This window comes from Syngnathus typhle, linkage group LG21, assembly GCF_033458585.1.
Source record: "Syngnathus typhle isolate RoL2023-S1 ecotype Sweden linkage group LG21, RoL_Styp_1.0, whole genome shotgun sequence".
NCBI lineage: Eukaryota > Metazoa > Chordata > Actinopteri > Syngnathiformes > Syngnathidae > Syngnathus > Syngnathus typhle.
In genome coordinates, this window is record NC_083758.1 from 3,877,972 (window position 1) to 3,899,967 (window position 21,996).

At 42.5% G+C, this 21,996-nt stretch overlaps 2 protein-coding genes and 1 long non-coding RNA gene across 4 annotated transcripts; all 3 read left to right on the forward strand.

The window, feature by feature from the left end:
* Window positions 1–24: 24 nt before the first annotated feature.
* Window positions 25–3,125, forward strand: zc3hc1 (zinc finger, C3HC-type containing 1). 2 transcript variants are annotated; one of them, XM_061268146.1, is made up of 11 exons: window positions 25–251; window positions 654–755; window positions 825–976; window positions 1,043–1,126; window positions 1,212–1,339; window positions 1,415–1,551; window positions 1,751–2,006; window positions 2,078–2,230; window positions 2,315–2,524; window positions 2,605–2,655; window positions 2,846–3,125. In XM_061268146.1, the coding sequence occupies exons 1-11, from the start codon at window positions 40–42 to the stop codon at window positions 2,891–2,893; spliced, it is 1,533 nt and encodes a 510-aa protein (XP_061124130.1). In that variant the 5' UTR covers window positions 25–39; the 3' UTR covers window positions 2,894–3,125. The 2 variants fall into 2 exon arrangements, with proteins under 2 accessions (XP_061124130.1, XP_061124131.1); XM_061268147.1 differs by having other exon boundaries at window positions 2,605–3,125.
* Window positions 3,126–3,479: 354 nt separating this feature from the next.
* ube2h (ubiquitin-conjugating enzyme E2H (UBC8 homolog, yeast)) lies at window positions 3,480–13,421 on the forward strand. Its single transcript, XM_061268150.1, has 7 exons — window positions 3,480–3,779; window positions 9,873–9,949; window positions 10,038–10,112; window positions 10,188–10,227; window positions 10,387–10,439; window positions 11,066–11,194; window positions 11,275–13,421. Exons 1-7 carry the CDS (start codon window positions 3,727–3,729, stop codon window positions 11,397–11,399), a joined length of 552 nt encoding a protein of 183 aa, XP_061124134.1. The 5' UTR covers window positions 3,480–3,726; the 3' UTR covers window positions 11,400–13,421.
* Window positions 13,422–17,721: 4,300 nt separating this feature from the next.
* On the forward strand, window positions 17,722–21,392 carry LOC133145584 (uncharacterized). The gene is made up of 3 exons (XR_009710941.1): window positions 17,722–17,850; window positions 19,543–19,704; window positions 20,063–21,392. It is a non-coding gene; the product is annotated as an uncharacterized LOC133145584 (long non-coding RNA).
* The last annotated feature ends 604 nt before the right edge of the window (window positions 21,393–21,996 follow it).

The window sequence follows — 21,996 nt, forward strand, 5'->3', positions numbered from 1 at the left end:
TAAGTTTGACCCCTCATATTGTTCCACGACCGTCGTGCAATGTCACTAGGTGGCGCTAATGGACCTAAAAGCTATTTCACCTTCGCCATTGACGAACCGAAGAAGAAAAAGCCCAACATGGCGGCTCTCGGCAACAGTCGTGGGGATCGCCTCGGTAGCTCCAATCAAAACAAATCTCCCCTTGCATCCCCGGAGAAAATCCGAAAGCTTCTCAATGAGGGGGTCTCTGCAGCTGGCACCGCTACCCAATGGTGGGTTTAAAAAAAAGCAACTTTAATCCAATCTTTACGATTTCGTTGTGCAACATTTTGGCTAACCCTCTGGCTAACTTGGAAGCATGGTAGCTATATAACACAATAAAAAGCACGGAAATAGGCGTTTCTCCCAGCTTGTAGATCGTTATCTGTCTTGCACTTTTTTGCATGCAATATCTCTACTAATGTGTAAAGCATGTTGATGCAAAAAAATATCTCCCTTGGTCATTTGGTAAGGGGGTGGAGACTGTCAGATGAATGCTGGCAATGATGTTCAAGCTAGGATTAGAAGTGTCTCTCTTCGGCCTATTCAATGTTACAACCATGCATTCACTATGGGAAAAAATGTGTAAATTATGAAACTTTAATGTGCCACATTGTGTCTTTCTGGAATTGCAGTGGACAAAGTGATTCAAAAGACTCTGAAGTCAGTAGCAACACTCCATCATTTTGTGAAGCAACCAACAAAGAGGCCTTTTTCAGTCGAGTGCAATCATACTCCATATCCTTTTGTTGTCCTTGAAATTAAAGTTGTATCAATTATTTTAATAAGAATTCCTTAGCACGGAACTGTTTGAAATGGGCTGGGAAACCCCGGGCGCTGTCTCCTCTCATGTGTGCCCGCTACGGCTGGATCAACGTTGCCCACGACATGCTCAAGTGCTCCAGCTGCCAGGCCTTCCTCTGCGCATCCCTACAACTCACGTTAGACTTTGAGAAATGTAAGATGAATGAATGATCCGGGCTTTAATCCGGAGCTCGTATGACACTTTTCTCCTTTCAACTAGATGAATCCCGCATCGCAGAACTGTCCAGGCAGCTCCAGACAAAACATGAGAAATTTTGTCCTTGGCCTGACTTTCCTTGTCCAGGTTAGAACGTTTGACTTTTATTAAAACGTCAAATGAGCCATTTTAACCCCACATTTGTTGACTCTCCGAATGTTTTGTATTTCAGAACGGTTATGGATTGTGACAGCAGGAGAGCCTGCAGAACTTTTGACCGCCTTTATAGAACGTTATCAGAGCGCTTGTATGCTTGGACAACAGCTTCCATCGATGAAGCCTGAGCACCTGAAATTAATGGTGCGGAAGCATGGACTTGGATAAGAAAAATCATCTGGAGATGTCCGATATTACAATTGTCTTTTTGTTTTGTAGTCACTGACTGAGGATGTCATTAGTGGCAGCCTGCAGCTCATAGAGGAGGAACAAAAAAGAAAGGGAACTACATCCTCGGAACCTTTTGCAGTCCAAGTGGCAGCGTGCATCGTTTCTATTTGTGGCTGGGCTGCACAGTGAGTTGGACCAGGTTATGGTTATGGGACACTGTGACTAAGAAGATTTAAAACCAAAGAAGAATGTCAACATTTGTATATTTAAACTTGGCCTTTTAATTTCAATACAATGGTTCTTTTTGTTTTTGCTCCCTTCCCTCGTCCCTCCCAACTCACTGCCATTGTGGATTAAGTGTCACATTGTCTCTTGTTTCCTCAGCCCAGGCGTGGACATCACCATGCTCCCAATCCTCAACTGCTCCTACTGTATGCGCAAAGTGGGCCTGTGGAATTTCTACCAAATGGAAGGCACGGGCGATGACGGCGATGCCGGGACGGACGCTACCGCCGCTCCGGCCGCCTCGACTCCCGCTCAGGAGAGCCAGGGGGAACGGTCCACCCCTCCCTTGCCCACAACTCCGTCCACTCCGAGTCGTATGAAACTGAGAAGCCAGGACTCTTGCCGCACTGACCAGGCAAGCTTTCATTGAAGTTTCATGAGTGATGCTCCCTGCAGGCTATCAAAAATTTGTAACCCGTTCTGCAGGGTGAGGGCACTTTGCGAGCTCGAAGTCGAGATTCACCCAGTCCTGTTGAAGAGCCGCTGAATCCCTTGATAAAGGGCAAGAGGCCTGCTACACGGAGCCGTGGGCAAGGAGACTGTCTGTCCCATCCTTCCAAACGCCTGTGCTCATTAGCTGTAAGTGCCTCTAACATCCCCCCCCACCCCCCCTCCAGCCTCAAAGTCCCCAAACTGGATTAAATGATTCGCTCGCACTTTTAGGACGAGGTCATACACAAGAATTCGTTCGACCCGCTGGCTCAGCACAGAGACTGGTGTCCCTGGGTGGCCGTTGGAAAAGAGAATGTGGATCCACAGGCCATGCCCCTTTCAGATTCCCTGCCAGCACCTCATCAGGAAGGCTGGAAGGCCGTCCTTGACCTTCTCCTGCCGCAAAAGAGCACAAACACAGCGGCTGGAAGTCCAGGACAGGCACGTTAGGCTGGTGCACTTTGTCCCAATATGACTTGGCGCATTATCTCACATTCTCTTCTTTTGTCTTGTCTTCTCAGGGCCCACCTGATCGATCCAAAAGAGTGTTCGCTATTTTCCGTCAGTGGCAGGTATCTGCTCCATCTCAGTAGGAACCATCACTAAAACATCTCACCACTGAACTGATGAAATGAGCAATTATATCATATCCCATCGCTCTTTGGAGGAAGACTAACGAGTCTTTACTGAATTTTGGGATACAAGCACGCCATGTTTGATAGTAATCTGTGAATTGTGTGTAAAAAAATCTGTCCATTACAGGAAATCCCTGGCGATGAGAAGGAGCTAGAAAGGCTCGACACTGGATAGGCGATGTTTACTTTCACCGTGTGTTAGAATATCATTTCAATTCATAAATGGGATGACTAGGATGAGAAAGTCACTCCTATTGATTGCAATTTTGTATGACTTGTGTGCCATGAACATTGATGGAACTTAGCTGCCTTGACCTTTTATTTGCCTTCTTGTGACACACACATCACATTGCTTATCTAGTCTTCACTATCATGCATGTGTCGGTTAATAAAATTGTCCTCTGAAATGTTGTGTAATGTTCAAATTTATTATAAACCTTTAGGAAATTGATGGGAATAAGATTGCTTTTGATGGAATTAACATGAAATACTTTACTGTTTTACATGTCCTAAATTGTATCGATTTATTGACATTTAAAGTCGTATTTCGTGTTAACAGACCAATTTTTTAGCTTGCTAGTTCCAAAGCTGTTTTTTTTCATCTTAAAGGGTCATATAATTGAATTTATGTCTTTTGAGCGATTGCAACAAAGAAACGCGTTTGATCAGACTGTTACAACGTTCGCTTTTTTGCTCTACATTAAAAACTACAAAAATGTCCGTCGACAATGACGTCGGGTCGCGTATTTATGACGTATGCGCGGAGGGATCCCAGCTTGTCAGAACCATGGCCAGAGCGCTGAGAGACAGTGAACGCCAGTCGTCTGTCGAACGTTAGTTCGGCCGCAGAGTAGTACGGAGACGCTCAAGCCGAGAAGAAGTGTTTGCGGCCAACATTTCCCCCAAGCCAATGTTAACTTTCGGATAGTGACGTTTGCTGGTCTCTCTGGCGTGTCGGGGGCTAGCTTTCCGTTGACCTGCCTGTGTTCTGCGGTGGAAATCGCAAAAATGTCGTCTCCAAGTCCGGGCAAAAGGCGAATGGACACCGACGTGGTGAAACTGTATCCTTTTTTGAAAACAACATAAACAAGCCTCATTTGCGTCTTGGGCCACTTTTCATCCTTTGTAGGTAGGGTTATGATACGAGCTAACCTTCTATTGACGTTTCTCCTGTTGTCTTAACACACATAGAGCCTCCATTGTCACTGACTAGTGTTTGTGTAAACAACATTTTGTTATCAAAGCCTGGGCTTTTCGTAACCCGTGTGCCATTAAGTTGACGATTCAATTCAACGAGCTAACAACGTCTAGCTTGTCTTTTTTTGTACCTCTAAACTAACGTAACATTGGGATTTATTGTTTAGCTTGCTCGTCTCGTGTTCAAAAATAACTGCAGCACCTCGAGCAGAGGCTAACGTTGCTCAGCCCTTTACAGGAATGTCTTTCATTTTGTGGGGGGACACTTTAGAATGTAGCACGGCTTTAATAAAACACCCGAACTGTTCTGGTTTTGCCCTGCCTGCTGTCAAGAGGATTTGTGTCAAATTTCGCCTCTTTTTACACGTTGGCACACCAGCTTGTTTACATAATGCACAGCGGACGTCAACTGAGAACGCTGCCTGTTTTTGTCTTTTGTTCCAACTCTTGTTCGCTAAAGCGCCTGCCCTGTTGTGCGATCAAATGAGATCTCGCAGAGTGTGTCGGAAAATGTGTCGCTTTTCCAAGAGCACTCGCGCAGCTGTCACTTGAAAGGCTAGCTTGTGTGTTAGCTTAGCGAGCTAGCGACAAGTCTTGTTGGTTGGGGTTTTTTTTTTTTTTTTCAACATCAAAATGGCCACCTGATCTCCCCGAGGCTCACCGTACTGTACTTGTGGAGCCGCCTGGCAAACGCAGCACAAGCCCGACGTGTGCCCTTTTTTTCTCATTTATTGAAATATTCGTTGAAAATAGGTGACCCCGTGGCAGGCAGGTGAAGGTGCACTGCAGGTGTTGCGAGGCCAACTTTTCACACGTCTTGTTTATTGTCAAGTCGTCGTGTTTTTGTCTTTGAAATGTATGCTGACAGCTGGAGCTGCTTTTTTTATTTTTTTTTATAAATACTCCTGTTCAAGAAGGACAGTAATTTTTTTGTTTTTGTCCCAGCCCAGTGAAGCCTAATCATTGGGTGGGCTGTTACTAGACAGAAAACACATGAGGTAGGTGCTTAGAACAGCTGATGGGGTGGCAGTAAAGCTTTAGTCAGATGTGTGCCTTCCCCACTGGGTTGCTCCTAATAAGGGGAAGTTGTCCTGGAACTGTCTGCATTGAATCAAGTCGGGTCATTTTTGCGTTGCATGACAATGCGTGTTTGTGTAACCCTGCCGGCAATGTTCAGGAAGAGTTTTTCGCCACCGCGGGACTCATTTGCTGATCCTTGTCCTCACAGCACCCCCCTTTAACTGCCGTAAACCAAAACCAGAAAGTGGGCGAGCCACCCGAGAGCTTCGGAATCTGGAGCGAGAGGATCGTGAGGGAATACCTGAGAATGAAAATCGGTGTCGTCGTGCTGAGATTTGTCCGGTTGATGTTATTGCGACCAGCCTTCATGTGTGATGGCATTCCAGTCACATGACTGCGTGGTACTTTTTTAATGAGATGATAACGCCATCTCTTTTGCGACATGAAATTGCGTTAGCGACAGGATTTTTTTCTTCGCCGACTTTGTTTTTGCCTTGCTATTATTTGCACTTGTCATCCATCGCCTGCTTGCTTTGCCCGCGCTTTCTAGCAGCGAGCCGCTGGAATTCGAGCACAGGTTGACCACAAAGGACTTAAGCCCATGGTGAATGCGAGCTCTTGTGGCATCTGGATGGTGGAATTTGGCGCTAGGGAACAGGGGCGGAACAGAAACGCTTCATACGTAGTCAATATTCGTGGAGATGTGTTGTAAACGAGTTGAGATCGTAACAATGTATAAAGCTGACGCGCATCAATGATTTGTATTTCGCTGTCTGTTAACTGCACTTTTCTGGTGTGTTCTTAGGGAAATGGTTCCCTTTTGAAATGTCGTTACCTTCCGGCGGCTGCATAGACGTCGTATTCTACCTTTCAGTCACTGCTGAAAGGTCTTGGAAATGATTGTGTAGTAGTTCTGTGAAGCATGGCGACTCACGATTTATATTCAGCACGGTGGGGAGTTGAGGTCCGCGCCTCAGCGCTTAGCACCCCCTCCGGTCTCTATTGTGACGCGTTTGGGGTCTTTTGTCGGCTATTTTTGTATCCCTCCAGGTGAGTGCGACGAGGCCCGAGTGTCGACGCAGCGTTTTGCCCTCAAGCGACTGATTTATTCACAGTCAGGGGTCAGTTTGAAAAAAAATAAAAATTTGATGCCCCCTCCCAGTTCCACACAGCTCGCTCGCTCACCTCCCTCCTGGGGCTGAATGCCAAATCGGTGCTTTATCCACTCTCCACTTGGTCATTCAGCCTCCACCATTGTTGAGCTACTAAACCACGACATCCGGATAGCATCAGCGGCCTCGACTTCTTTTGTCCCTTTTTTTTTTTTTTGTGACCTCGGCCTCCTGCTACCGGCTAAATCCAAGCTGCTGAAGCTGCACTGGTCCAAAAGAAGGGGTTGTCAGACTGACTGATTGATGGATTGATTTGATCGGTGTGTGAGAAATTGTCTTGAGAACAGACGGTGAACGGCGACAATCACGCCATGTTTTTGTGGTTCCGGGTTTTTTATTGCAGCATGTTGCTTGTATGCATGGCTGAGTTCTCCTGAAAAAGAAAAAAAAAACAGATGGACTCAATCAAGTTGTTTGTTTTTTTTCCCAGCCATTCACTCCCAACCACGGCTCCTTCATTTCCATTGATTCAAGATAAATAAGCAGGCCGGTTCATCAATTCCATGATTGTCAAGGCAATGTTGTTGCATCATGTGTGTCCGATGACCTCATGAACCTTTGACTCCCTTATCGGTATGTGATCAGATCAACCCAGTCTTTCTAGAATTTCGCCTCGTCAGCACTTTTTGTCAACATGTCAGTTTTGAAATCGCAACTTGTGCGTTAGCCCGTGAGCTCATTAAATAGTCGCCACGGATCCCAAAGTGGAAGTTGTCCCTAGTTGCGCTAATTAACCATGCTATTTGTTTGTTTTTGCTCGACAGGCTCCCCTTTTGACGTAAATAGGCCGCTGATTTGGTCCGAGAGGAGGAGCGTCGCAGGGAGTCGCTTTTGATTGCGGTGGGTGGGCTTTCGTTTTCTAAACCGACGAGACAAAAGACTCGCATACAGGGAAGGATCAGCCCGGGCCTGTTCTAGTAGAGCCTGAATTTGCATGGCAATGCTATTAAAATAGGCAAGCACTGAGCCCAAAGCATTTTTTTTTTTTCAGAAGTACAGTCGGCAGTGGATTATTTCCCCCTTAAAAGTAGAAATGTCATTTCAGTATACAGCGGCCAGCCCTCGGGTCTCTATTGCCATTGATATGTAAAAAACACTGCGAGGTTCTTATTCCTCAGACCACACATGGCGATACCAAACGGCCCATTTTGGTTTTCATCGCGGCAACGGATATCACGGCGTCCTTCGAGCAGACCCTCCAAGCTTAGCTGGCTTAGCAGATGGGTTTTGACAGTTGAGCCCCCCTTTCCACCAATTCAAGACGGGTCTTAGCAAAGCTAGCGTCAACTCCCACAGCAGCGCCAGCCCCGGTCGCCATTCTTCACCAGTCATATGCGCATCTCGCTCTGTGCAGCATTCCAAAGATGCACGCGTTTGCATGTGAGCAAATTGAATTCTCCTCAGGGGGTGCGGCTGTGCATAGTCAATTTTGACTGGATGCCGGCGGAATCACTCGAGTTGTATTTGCTTTGACTGTGGTTTTAGTTTCCATCAGTTGTGGCGAATGATGACATTGACAGCAGAAAAATCATTTTGATTCATTAAATAATCGTTTTGGGTCACTTTAGCTCATGTTATGTACTATATTTGCAACTAAAAGTAAGTGAGTGACGTGGGTGTCAGTAAATTTGAGTGAATAGTTGACTTTAGTGAGCTCAGATTAGCATCTGGCTGGTAACTGGTGGCTAATTGTTAGCCACCGCTTGCTAATTCATTAATCTTGCTAATGAATGTCCTTTTGTGTTGTTTATTATTATTATTTTTAAACTGTGTCTATTTTTGGGGTTTGCAATAGTTCTATATAGAACTATGTTGACATTAATATCCGTTTTTTTTGTTGTATGGTTTGGTTGTAACTTGTAACGTACACTTTCCATGCCCGTCCTCACGTCGCTGCTGTAATTTTTCGGAAGAGGAAGCTCCCACGCCGGTTGGACGGTTGCAATACTTCCTGCCTTTTATCTTCAAGGCCCTTACCAGCAAACCCATGCTACGAGCTCAAGCACTTAACAGACATTTTGATATTCTTATATCAATATTTGTGCCCATAATAGACATTTTTAGTCAGTAGTTGTAAGTGGAGTAACTTGATTACCACCACTTCTTTTGTTTGGACGTGTTGTCGAGCTGTCGGGGTTCAGTTTGGTGTTTCTAAAAATAGCACGCCTATCGTGCCGTCACGCATTGGAACACTGCCGCCGAACAATTTCAGGAACAACAATATTTGGTATGGGGTTCACCGCTGTGTGTATAATCGTGTACCACAAGGCTTTTATACGAGCCCACTTTTGTTTTGGAACTGTTCTGCGAATTACTGGATAGCTTCTAAATCTGTCGTTACATTGTAACACTGCAACTCATTTTCGTGTTTGACTTGTGTTGAAATGTTTGACTTGTCATCCATAGGTCGCATTGCAAAGCGATGATGTCATTTAGCCTTCAAGGGAAAGATGTCTCCCACTAGCTTTTGCCATCGCTCTTTCACCTTCTCTTCATTCCCCCACGTTCCCAGCTCACCGCTTTGTTGGCTGACCTTATTCTAGCCTCACGTTGCTTTCGGAGGACTGCAGTCTATTAGCTTCATCTTTGATTTCAGCTAAAGTGCATACGGTCGGGCGGTGGCGCATAATGAGCAATGCCGTTGTTGAGCTTTCGGCCGTCACGTGTTCTTAAGTTGCTCGAGGGACGTCAACCTTTCGTTTGCCAGAGAAGCTCGGTTATGGCTTCCATTCCACGTCAGCTGGTGGTCAGTAGTCGATGCTGTTTTATGAGTTGCTATTATTATTAGATTATGTGGTGATAGATATTTATAGGGATGTTGTGTACTTGAAATGTGACAATGATGCAATTTGTCTTCCTCATTTTAAAACAAATTTGACATGATGGGAGGCAGTTTAAAAAAAAAAGAGAGAAAAAAAGTTCCCTGGCTTGTTTGTTTTCCATACTTGGAAAGATGTTGGTCAGGACGGGATATTTTTAAGGAATGAAAATAAGACATGTCTACACCACAAGCACCATTTGCAGCATATTTCTGCCCTTGAACCACTTTGAAAAGTTAAACTGTGGTCAGCGAGGGATAAATGCTTAATTGTAGTAGAGAAAGTAGTTTGTCAGGCTTGCTTATAGCTCGTGCTCCACATGTTTCTCAGGTGCTTCTGCAAAGTAAGTTTTGATAAGGGGTTGATTCTGTTTAGGTTTGGCTGTGTGTGTGTGGTTAAAAAGATAATGACAACCGGTGCAAACCACAGATTATGACTTATCTATACTAATCCAAGGTAAGGGAGAGTGGGGGTGTAGCTCGGCGTAGAACCTGGCGTCGCTTCCAAACGATAATGAATCGAACTTAGTTAAAAGAAGCCATTTGAAACAGTAAAGAAAGAAAATGCACTGTTTAAATTTTTTTTCCACAGGTCCAATTTCCGGGCCTCGAGTCGCACGATGTTAGCACGCTCACACCTCCCAATCTCTTGGACGTCCTTCGAAAATCACCGCCCGGCGTCTCGACCCAGGCCAAGCGGTGACACGTTTAGCTGGCTCAGGTCATGGATTCCGCTGTCTTTCGCTTGAGCTTAAAATAACCCTTCGGTTTGATTTGACCCCTTGGGGAGGGGGGAGGTAGGGGGGGGGGTCACTGCTTAAAGCTAATAGGATACACACTCCAGTAGGACTGACAAGCCAGCTGCTACTATCTGTGCAGTTAAAGAGACTCGATACTTTTATAAAAAATGAAAAAATTGTGAATTCAAGTCCTTGACAGACAATCAGCATCGAAAGCAAACATGAAGTCACCATCCTCAGTGGACTCAACGAATTTGTAGTAAAGTTTTACGGACCGCAGGGAAGTAAGTTTGCGTCTCTTTTTTTTTTTTTTTTTTCCTTCGAATTAATGTGTCTTCATAAAAATAACAAACGTCTCCTGTTGTATTTCAGCGCCGTACGAGGGCGGCGTGTGGAAAGTGCGAGTGGATCTGCCCGATAAATACCCCTTCAAATCGCCATCAATAGGTAAAGATCGCCCTCCCCACCTCCGTTGTCAGAATTAATGTGTTTTTAAAGATCATTTCTTGGGTTAACTTCCAGGATTCATGAACAAAATCTTTCATCCCAACATCGACGAAGCGTAAGTACACGTACGGCCGTCGATTACCGCAATGAATGAAGTAAATAGCAAAACTTGGCTGGCCACATTGAAACCAAGATAAAAAAATAAATTAAATTTCAAATCCACTATGTCAAAAACAACACACTTTCTAACATGTCTTCTGCTCTTCCAAACCAGGTCAGGAACGGTGTGTTTAGATGTCATCAACCAGACGTGGACAGCCCTTTACGGTGAGTGGGTCCATGGCTACGTGTGTGTAGGTGTCCACCTTACTGATGGGGGAGTTGAATGATTACTAACTAGGTAACACCAGCGCCAAGAAAGGTCAGAGCTTCTTTGTGACAGATGATTTAATGACGGTCAATTGCGAGGCTCTCCTACGGTGACCTTTTTTATTTTTATTTTTTTTTATGATTCTGGTTGTGTGCAGCTGTTGCTAGACTACAGCACAAAAAGCTTTACTGGGGAAGTGCAAGTTTATGACTCAAGTCTCTCAGGGCCTCAGTGGCGACACCTAGCAGATGAGAGCAGAACCGCAGGAGCTCGCAAACAGAAGGGCCTTGACATTTGATGTTAGTCAAAACTTGATCCCATTTTGGTCAGAAAATGTGAACAAAGTCTTAAATGGTCTAAAAAATTTTTTAATGGAATGAGACCTTGAAAAATATTAGCCATGCAATTAGATTAGCGAGGACAACTGCTAACATGCATTTAGCATATGGCGAGCAGGAAACTGAGCCGAGAAGCAACAAAGTGGGTGAGTGATTTGAGTTTTTCTTAACTTCTCTCGTTCGGAGAAGAGAATTGTGACACTACCTTGTATTTACTGTTTTTTTGTTTCCTCCACACTCGCCAGACCTGACCAACATCTTTGAGTCGTTCCTGCCACAGCTGCTGGCCTACCCCAACCCCATTGACCCTTTGAACGGAGACGCGGCCGCCATGTACCTCCACAGGCCCGAGGAGTACAAGCAGAAAATCAAAGGTTTGCAGAAGACGAGAAAAAAAACAAAAACATGTTCCGGTGAGGCGTTTTGTGACGTATTGTTGTGCTTGCGCGTGCAGAGTACATCCAGAAATATGCAACAGAGGAGGCACTAAAGGAGCAAGAGGAGGGGGCGGGCGACTCTTCATCCGAAAGCTCCATGTCCGACTTCTCCGAGGACGAGGCCCAGGATATGGAGTTGTAGTAGCGGACGTCGTCCTCCCCCTGCAAACCCCGCCCCCCACCCCACAGAGACTATATTTGATTTCCTAACCCCATGACAAAGCAGACTTATAATATTCATATTTAAACACCTTGATTTTTTTTTATTATTATTATTGTTACTAAAAAAGGATTTTTACGAATATCTAGATTCCTCCTCCCCTCCCCTTTCGGCATCGCTTCCTCACCCCCACCTTTTTTTTTTTTTTGCTTGTGTGTGTGTGTGTGTCAAAGACAGTATTTGAACAAAGACGAACAATCACGCACAGGGTATGTCGCTATGCTCACGGACGGATGCGACCCCGTTTTTTGGAAGCCGGCTTGGCAGTTACTCACTTTTCTTTGCGGGGGAGGGTCACCAGAACAAACGACGTTGTCAAGCATGACGTCGCTGCTCTGAACACGCTTTGGATTCACCCGGGGTCCGTTTTCACCCCGTTTTCATTTCGCCTCAGTTTTACCCCGATACAGGAAGGAAGGAGACGAGATGTTTGGATTTTTTCCTTTTTTTTTTTTTTTTTTATCTTTTCAGATTTGTGTGTCTACAGTACCAAACATGGCAGTCCAAGTGCTCGGAGAGGACCTCGCAATGTATTCCCCCTTCCGAGAATGCAGTAGTGTGGATCCCAGCTCAACTCCCTTCCTTCGTGCCTCGTCAACAACAGTTTTAAAAAAAAAAAAAAGGAAGGGGATAAAGGAGAGAAAAAAAAAAAGCACATTTGGTACTCCTCTTTGGACAATCTCCACTTCGATGGATGCTAACACATAGCTAGTTCGGAGTTGCAAGTCCTCCAAATAGATAGCATTCATATGGCTTTAGTCTGATTCTCTTTTTTTTTTTTTTTTGTTAGCTGGCGTCTGTCGTGTGATGATAGGTATAAGATGCTTCATTTGTACAGATGTTTCCTAGCGTAGTCCATCCAAAACAAGAGGCACATGGAAAGCTGGCACCACGTCCTTGGTTTGCATTGCGTCCGCGGTACATTTTAAGAGTGTAGCGGGATGCAGGTTCCTTTTTTTTTTTTTTTTTTTTTTCCCCCTCCTAAGTTGATTTTGGATGAGAGCCCACTCAGGATAACCTAAAAAGGTCGTATTCAGATTCGTTTTCAGCTTTCGAATTTTCTCTGGAAGCTGCCAATAAGCGTTCTTACTTTCCCTCTTTTTTTTTTTTTTCCCTGTCATTCTTAATCCTAACAGCAATGTCGTGAACTTGAAGAGAGTTTTTTGTTTTAAAAGTAATCCAGATTTGAATTCTTGCTTTTTAGATTGCTGAATAAGAGAGAAAAAAAAAAAAGCCCCTTGAATTGTAACCTTTTGGGAAAACAAACAAACAGCTCTCTTTATGTTGAAGTCATACTTTTGCTTTTTAAGAAGCATTTTGCATCTGATGGGTAATAAAGTGATCATATACTCACCCTCAGCCTGCTGTTGGTGTGGACAAAAAGTCAACTCAAACCTGCCTTTGCATTGCAAATGGATTTGGCTCGAGGAGTCGTCATTTCCAAACTAAATTAACTTTTTAACCAAATCAGCAAAATGTCTCTAGTGTCCCTGGTGTATCTCGAAACATGACAAAGAGTTTGACTTGTGTTGCGTTCAGGGAGCCTCTGTTGTATTTCAGTACAGCGTGCTCGCCCACCGTGTCTACCTATTGTGCACTTGCATGCACACCTCCCATTCCCGTTCTTCCGAGTTTTGGACACGTCAACACCCACACATACACACAGCATGTACTCTTTGCTACCTAGTGTGTTTAATTTTCATTTACCCAAAACGTGCGTCCTCGGTCTTACTCACAGCACCACTCTCACTTGCCCCCCACCTCTGTTACCCCTTTTTATATTTTTATTTCTTTTTGACATTGTGAAGTGGGCATGCTTGTCAAAAAAGATAAGGACAAATGCTCTCCATGAATAGGCTTATAACCTCATAAATAGTCGTGTAAAAAGTATACTGTTATAACTTCTCTTTTTTAATAAAACATTCAATGTGCTCAAAAAAATGACTTATTTGTAATATTTTTACTGTTTACACGTTGAACCAAAATTGTTTTTTTGTCATAATTATTGATTCTATTTTTTTTCAATCTGCGTTTTATTTATTTGATGAAAAAGATTAATTTACTTACTTTAATACTTCATTTTAGTTGCATTGTATTTAGTAGCCACTTGACCTGAAAGATATTTGATTTATTTTATGTTTTCATTTGGATTACTGAATTTAATGGTTTTTTATTTATTTAAATATTTTCATTGACTCGACCTATATGCTATTTGTAGTTTTAAACTTGACTGAAAAGAGGTTGGTATTTTCTAAATTAACGATATTTTCTGCAAATTTAGCATATTTATTATTCGTACAGTTTATATCGTTTTTAAGAGGCACTTGAGTAGTATTTTCACAAGCAACTTTAGAAATATGCTGAAGTACCAGACGTGGCCGCAAGATGGCGGCATCGCTCTACCAAACCAACCAACCTCTTCTTCGTGGGACCTTGACATTCACCATCCATCAGCAGTATCCATTAAAATGCCTGAAAATGAGGTTCGTTAATAATATTCATTGTAACTATATTCTATGAATATTTACACACTGTATATTCTTCTACAGCTGGTATTATTGTATCACGTATTTTTATTTTAAACTTTGTCTCATCGCCAGAAGGTGGCTCCTGGTGTCCTCTACGCTCCAACATGGCGGCGCTTAATGATTCGCACTAATGGTTTGGGTGGAGGAGGAGAAATGTGGTGACATAAGGCACGTTAATCCCTTCTAAGCTAAAAAAAAAATGTATTCTGTCACGCATCAATCTGCTCCATTTCTGGTAGGCAACATAACTTTACCACTGCTGCTTTTCCTGTGCTCGTTTTTATTTTTTATTTTTTGTCGAATCTGATTTGTTGTAAATTTAGCTAACATAAGAGCTACATAGAATTGATATGTTGATATTGTAGGATATTATATTTGATAATATTCACTTTATTTAGGATATATTGGTGATGTTTTACCTTATTCCCCAAATTCTTAATTTCCCTTTCCCTTGAAAAAAAATCCAGTAAAAATACATTAAGACATTCTACTTTGAATGCTTCCTCAATTATTCCACAGCATTTCAAGCTTTTTTGTTTGCTAATTTTTCACTGAATGCGCTTAGCACTATGTACAGTATGATTCCCCAAACAAGGGACACATACTCACTGAATCATCACAGTAAGTTCTTTTTATGCTATAATCTTTTTTTTTAATCCAAGCAACACTTAAAAGGCAACACTTAACTTTGATTTAATAGAATTGAACAATGTTTACATTTGTGGTTTGAAGTGCACTGCAAGTCACATGCCTTCTTCAATTTTCTTTATGTGCTATAATCTTTTTTTTGAATCCAAGCAACACTTAAAAGGCAACACTTAACTTTGATATAATATAATTGAACAATGTTTACATTTGTGGTTTGAAGTGCACTGCAAGTCACACGGCTTCTTCATTTTTTTTTTTTGTTAGCTGCTCAGTCAACAGTGTTGGAGGAAAAGTCATTTGGTGATGCCAGTCAGACTCTTTTTTTGAAATGTTTCCTTCAAACTTGGGCATACATTTTGTATGTTAAACGGGAATCTTAATTTTTTCAGAAATGGCTGCCTCAACCATGGAGAAGATGAGGAGGGAGATGCTCTGACCTCTAGAGGTGCAGCAACCCGACCCGCTCAATGAAATATTTAAAGCTTTGCGTTTTCGCCGCAGTGCAGGACAAAGCCATGACGTAATGCCAAAGCCTCGCTCCGACCCGTCCCATTGGTCCTCCTCGTGATGGTGGTGGTCATGTGACCCATTTGGCTGCTGATGCTACTGCTGCAGCGGCGGCAGCGGCCTTTTAAGGTATGAGCCATGCCCTCAGGCGCCACAGCAGCAACAACAGCAGGTTGGAATCAATCACAAGCGTTTTTAATGGATCATGTGCGCATTGTTAAAATAGAGAGAGGGTCAAGTTTGATACTAGCTTTGTTGGTTGATGAGTCATTTTGAATAGTGCTGAGTCACTTCAATGGCTTGATCAGGGCTCGGTTTACTAGGAGAATCAAACCAACTCAAAGATAGTCTTTACTAATAAATGAACCGTTGACTGAGTACAGTATAATACATTTGGTGTGTAAGTCATCATGTTGTGTATTAACGGTAACTTGGAATAGTGATTACTTGAAAAGGTTATTTTTAATAAAATCAACTATTAAATAATTAAAAATGTGTCACGAATCCACTTTGTTGTGTATTGGATGATATATATTAATTGAGTTTTTTTTTTTTTCTCGTCGAATCGTTGCCGAACAAAATAATATTAATCAGAACAAAATGCTTTATAATTTATATTCTTCAAAGTAAGCACTTTTTGGTTAAATAACACAACTTGGTATTTTCTCAGTTAGCTCTATGATGTGAATACTGCTTTATGACCAGGAATGGAAGCTGTGTATTATCGCGAGTAAAAAGCCAGAATTTTCTGACCTCTTAATGCGTTTGAATTTGAGGTGTTTCCAAACTTCTGCCTGCTGCTGTCTGTGTGTTTATTTTGCCTGACAAAGCACGTGGACTATACATAGAACACAAAAACTCTAATCACCTTTTTCTTTTGGACAGTACATTTATTACGTACAGTTCAGTTGTATTTAACTTTATATACTACTACATTTCCATGTAATCTTTTGGGTCTTGAGGCCTATCTGTGTGTGTGTGATCATAGATAGCTTAGCATGATTATTTTATGATGGAGTCATGTGTCTCCATCATCTGATCACCTGTTCCACACACTAGCATGTTAAATATTCATCCACCTCCAACAGGTGATCCGAGGCTCAGGTGTCTCCCACCCTGCATGGATGTCAGCGTCGCTATTCAGCCACGCCAGTAACCCAAACCCTGCTTCCACCATCTTTTGAATATTACATTAACTCCCGCTGCTTCCTTCTGTGCAGGTATCTGACTAATTAAGAGCAGCAGGTAAGTGGAGGATGAGGAAGAAGAGGAAGAGGAGGAGCGTCTCCATATATGAGGCATCCTCGCTGCATCGAAGCCATTCCACTGGAGGAGAAGCAAACAAGAGGAGGCTGCGTATCAACCAGGTTGTATGCTTTCCTTTATCTTTCCATTTTTACACTGCCGTTAGCCATCTGGACGTCATTCGATCCTGCAGCATCTCAGGCCCGAGAAGCCTCAGCAGCATCGAAGCCTGACCTGAGGGAGGAGGGGCACTAGGGTGGAGTATGTTGTAGCAAATGTGCTGCTGTTCGCTTAATTGTTTGTTTAATCATCAAGAGAGGGGGGTGCTTATTATTGTGCGTCATGTTTTCAGAACATTTTTGCTTAGTGACTCCATGGAGGCCTTGCATGCTACAAAGGGCCTACAGGCCTCCTTAAAGGCCTCTGATCAGCATTAAGCTCCATGATGCTTTGGCCATGCAATCTTAAAGGAATAGACTTTTTTACACTATATATACTGTCTTTTACACATTTAAAAAAATACTAGTGTGATTTAAAAAAAATATCAACACACACAAAAATAGATGGAGCTCACTGGTGAGCTTTTATTTTTTTGTTTAGAACAGGCTCGCAATATCCTAAATAAGGGAGTCATGCACTTAGTGACCGCTGATATTACATACTGTGTTGGATGTTTTTTTTTTTTTCTTGAGGAAGCAGCAATTTTAAACAGGTAGTTTGTATTTATTTTATAGAATTTAATTAGAGTCTCATCAAACTGTGCTAAAAAGAAATATCTTATTCATAGAAAAATGACTTATAATACATTTTAATTTTCGACATAGCTTTTATTGAATACCATTAGAATATGTCCTGAATAAAGTGGCCTTTAATCGGTGTAATTGGGTCGAGCAAATCATAAAATGACAAAAATGTATATTAACAAAAGCGGTGAGGTGCCGTAAATCTGTAGTTGGGACAAACCAATCGAATAAATTAATGGGGGTGTTCTAAATAAGAAAATGCCACGATATCCGTTTAATCCTCAAAGCAAGAGGGGGTGGCTAAATTGTGTCAAACGCGTTACGCTAAACATCACTTTCAATGTGGGGGTTAAACAACAGTGGTTAGCTCCGTTTTGTGCGCAGGCGCATTTTAAAAAAAGGTGCACGACAGGTAGAGGGGCGGGTGGAGAAGAAGGAGGAGGTCGAGAGGCGGGGGGAGAGAAAGAGAGAGAGGAGCTGGAGTGAGGCTCCAATTGACATTTGATACTCAGGAAGTTGACGACGCCGCTCGGATTCTTCTTTTGTCTCATTGGAATTGTGCGCTACCGCTAGCGAACACGCACAGCAGACACTCATCCATTTTTAAAAAATTAATTAAACGAAAAGTACACTTATACCAGATTAAAACCACTCGAATTGGTGGCCACCTGATGACGCACCATGTTATGGAGTCGCAATAAGGTATGAACTATATTTTGTATTTATCTTAATTTCACCGGTATTGTCTGTTTTTATTATGATATTCATTATATATATTTATATATCTGTAAAAAGGCCTAAAACTTAAATAAAAAAAATACGACGTTGAATTTCTTGAAATACAAAATTTTAAATAAAAATGAGTCGTAAAAGTTGACAAAAATTGTTATGCCATCGCAACGATGTAGTTATAAATCAAATTGTGGATGTTTTGTTGTTATTTTGTCGCTATTTTTTATCTTTGAAAAAACGAAAAAATAAAAATCAATTGCGTTGCACCTGTTTTTGCACCTGCACCGGAGCACTGCTCTTAACGCTCATGTCGTTTGTACGTATGCACAATATAAATGGTTGGTTCATTTAAAAATTTATTTCGTCGCATAGCAAACTTGAATGCGTCGGAAACAAGAAAGAAAGTCGATTTAAAGCCCCACCGTTTGTGTTTTCTTCCAAGTTTCTACTTTAAGGCAACGTTGCATGACACGAGCTATAAATCCTCCAGAAATAAGCATTGGTGTGTTCTGGGGAACAAATGCGATTAAGCGAAGAAGGGGCTTTGGAGCACCTTCAATTAAGGATGACACGAAAAAAAAAGAAAAAAAACCTAGCAAATTAACGAGTGAGAGATACCGTTACAGTGTATTTTACTTGTTCAATTTATCCATGTAGAAAAAAATATTTGTAAAAGGGTTTTATATTTATAATTAGAGGCAACCTTTGGACATTACGTCATAAAAATATACCAACTTGATTTCTTTAGTAATGTATACCCTATCCCAAACAAATTTAAGATCATTAAGAAATAGCCAAACAGGACCAGTGGTTCTTCTCTGTGCCTCCTTTTTAGTGCTATTGATTGAGTTCAGGAAATGGCGATGGGAGCCATTTGGGGCGTCTGAGGAATCACTTAGCACGCAGTTTGGATGGCCGGGGATCAATGAAGTGGGCCCAGGGTGAGCCAGATAATGGCCGCCACGCAAAAGGGTGGGGCGTCTAGGGTGTCTGGGACCCTGGCAATGACATCCTCAAGTTAGGAGAGCAACATCACTTGCAGGTCTTGCGTAGCCAAAAATGGCAACCATAGTCCAATGCGCATTCGCCTTTTTTTTTTTACCATGCACTTGCCGCAGTGTCCTCGGTTGACCGCGAGGGCGGCCATTTTCTGGGCTCGGTCGGTAGATGACGTTTTAACTGCTTGAAGGTAATTCGACCGATGGAACACAATCGAATAAAATGTTTTACGAAAAGCCTTGCTGGAAGGGCGTAGCTCGTAGTCCCTATAAATCTCGTAACCACTAGGAGACTTGTTTTTGGGTCTTTTTTACCTTTTATTTTTAACAATTTGTCAGCTCCGTAGCAGAATTACCCAAGTCCCTGTTGAACTTAAAACTACCAATGTGCTTGCTAAAAATTGCATTTCACATTTTCCATGCGCTAGCTATTAGGCTAACAATTTGATCAATGTCCTTCAAGATATGCTCTTTTAAATCATTTTTATAAAAATACTGTACTCAAGTTTAGCCAAACATTTAGATTTAAAATGGTTTAACAATAATAAAGCTGTTCATGAAATCAAATGTGAAGGCCTTCAGTAATCTGCAAGTCCAAAATGGTGTCCTGTGATAGTTGGACTTTGCTGATTCTGCCCATCATGTGTTCCCCTCTTCTCTCCAGGTTGTTTGCAGCAGTCCGGGCCTCCTCCCAGCGGTCTTGACATTGACTCCTGTTCTGTGTATGGCACTGGTAGAATTCACTGTGAGAGCTGACTATCAGTGAATTACCATAGGGCCATAAACAGAGCAGAGAAAGAACCACTTTGGCTGGCCGTGTACTCAGGTGGGCATCTCTTCTCAAGGCGTCTCCATGACAACAGCACCAAGCTCTCCGCTTCCTTCTTGTGCCCGTTTTGGCACTAGCACATTTTTGCTTCTGTATATATGCTTTGAGCAATTATGTGTAGTGCCAATATGGGAAAAGACAGATGTGCCACACTTTTGACGTATTTTGACGGACTCACAAGGCTGATTCCCTCTTCAGGCAGCTTTCTGGTGGTGTTTGGCAATGGTAGAACTCACACTGGTGAGCTAGAAGGATCCGGTGGTTCTAGACTTGCCAACTATTGCTCGAGAGCTCCACCTGCAAGAGAGAAAACCAAGACCACCCCCCATAACCTTCCTGCTGTTGCTCCCTCCAGTCCCTGTCAAATGAGTGAGTGGCTGTTGGTGGTGAAGGGCGAGGTGACGCTGGGTTCTTCCCCTGCACACCACAGCCTCATAGCCCCCTGCTTTCCAGGAGGACAGTGAACACAACGCGCAACACAAGAGCAGTGAAGGTAAAAAACGACAACTTTGTTTTTCAAGTAGAATCTCTGAGATGGTTAAATGAAGTCATTATTTTGTCATTATAGTTGGAACAGTACCAACTAAAATTCAAAGTCTGTTCTGACAAAATAATGTAAGGAAAAATCAGACAATTAGGGTGGGATTTAAAATAATTTGAAATAAAAAATGTTTACGTAAATCGCATATTGTATTGTAACCCTTTAAACAACAGATATTTGAACAAATTACTAATTCTTAAGCATATTTGTTTCATCCTCTGTGTAGAATTACTCATTACTGCAGCTTGCTGAGTCGCTTAGTGTAGTGGTGAAAGTCTTCATTTGTGTACTTGTGACTGTAATTTACTGCCCCCAGTGGCCAAGTTAAACCCGCTTGAATGATTCACAATGAATTTTGTTGTACCAAGTGTTTAATTCGTATTCTATTTGTTATTACTGTATGTTTCATAAAGAAAATATTTTAAAGTACATTTTTAAATTGTAAAACATGATGCAAGAATTTGGATTGGTTTTTTTGAGGGCACTGGAACAGATTAAGGACATCTCCAATCATTTCAATGGGAAAACATGTTTTGGGTTAAGAACATGGGTGGTTACAAATTGTATCTGAAGGCACCACCGTATCAGAATTAGAAAACATAGTTTTAAAACAAAAATTGTCAATATTTTTTTGATTTGTAATATTCTGTTAATGTCGGAGAATACGCAATTTCTCTGCAAAATTCTGCTCCAATGCAACACACCTAAGTGTGTGGCATGCGTATGGTTTCCATGGTTACACGAGATAGGCGAAGGATAGGAAATTGAACCTTTTTAATGAGTACATGCGAGTACAACGTGATCAAACAGCAGCGTGGCCCCCTGCTTCTTGCCTCTGTTAGCTCTGTGGCATAATCGGCCAAGGGTACGGTGTCATCTTACCCTTCCCCTTTCATTGCGGCCTTCCCCGCCCTCCTCAACCCCCTCCGCCTCCTTTCCAAAGAAAAGAGTGGCTTTCTCAAAGCTGTCACGGTGGTCAGCGCCATGAACAGTTGAAGGACCTATAGTACAAGCATAGATCTGGGTCAGGCTCTGTTAATGTAGGTGACAGCGGGATGTGCGGATTAAACCTTCTTTATCTGCCTGTGTATAAATCCCAAGCTTTATAGGCTCCACTTCCCATTCGGCTAATATTATTTGGATTGTTAGCAACGCAGTGATGATTGTATTGTGTACAATAAACACTTGGAAAAGAAAAAAAAAGACTGATTCATTGTATCCCTCTCTGCATCCAAGTGCATTGTGGGCCATTACTCCAGATGGGCCGCGCGGCTCGAGTTACAGCCGCATTTTTCACCCCCTACAAAATCCCAACCCCGCCCCGCCCCACCCTTGTCCTCCTCCTTCCTCCATATCTCACATTTATCCACACAGGCTAGGCGGTGAGACAGTGTGCCGCCGTCGTTACCGGCATTAGTGCAATGAGATTATGGTTACGCACTGTCTGGACAGCCAAGTCTGTTCTGCAGACAAAAGTATTGGGACACACCTGCTAATGATTCCAGGTAGATCAAATGGATTACTCATGAGAATCAAAAGGAACTACTCTGAAGTGGCTAAGAAGAATCACTCGGACATGACACAAATGCAGCAGAAGACAAAAACTAAGGACTTGTGGTTTCCGTCATTTTAGACCACTTTTGTTCTACACAAGTTATTTATAAAACCAGTTAATATTTTTTGTACAATAGATATCTTTGGATTTTACCCTGCAATGTAATTTGTCCCAATACTTTTGAAGGTCCACC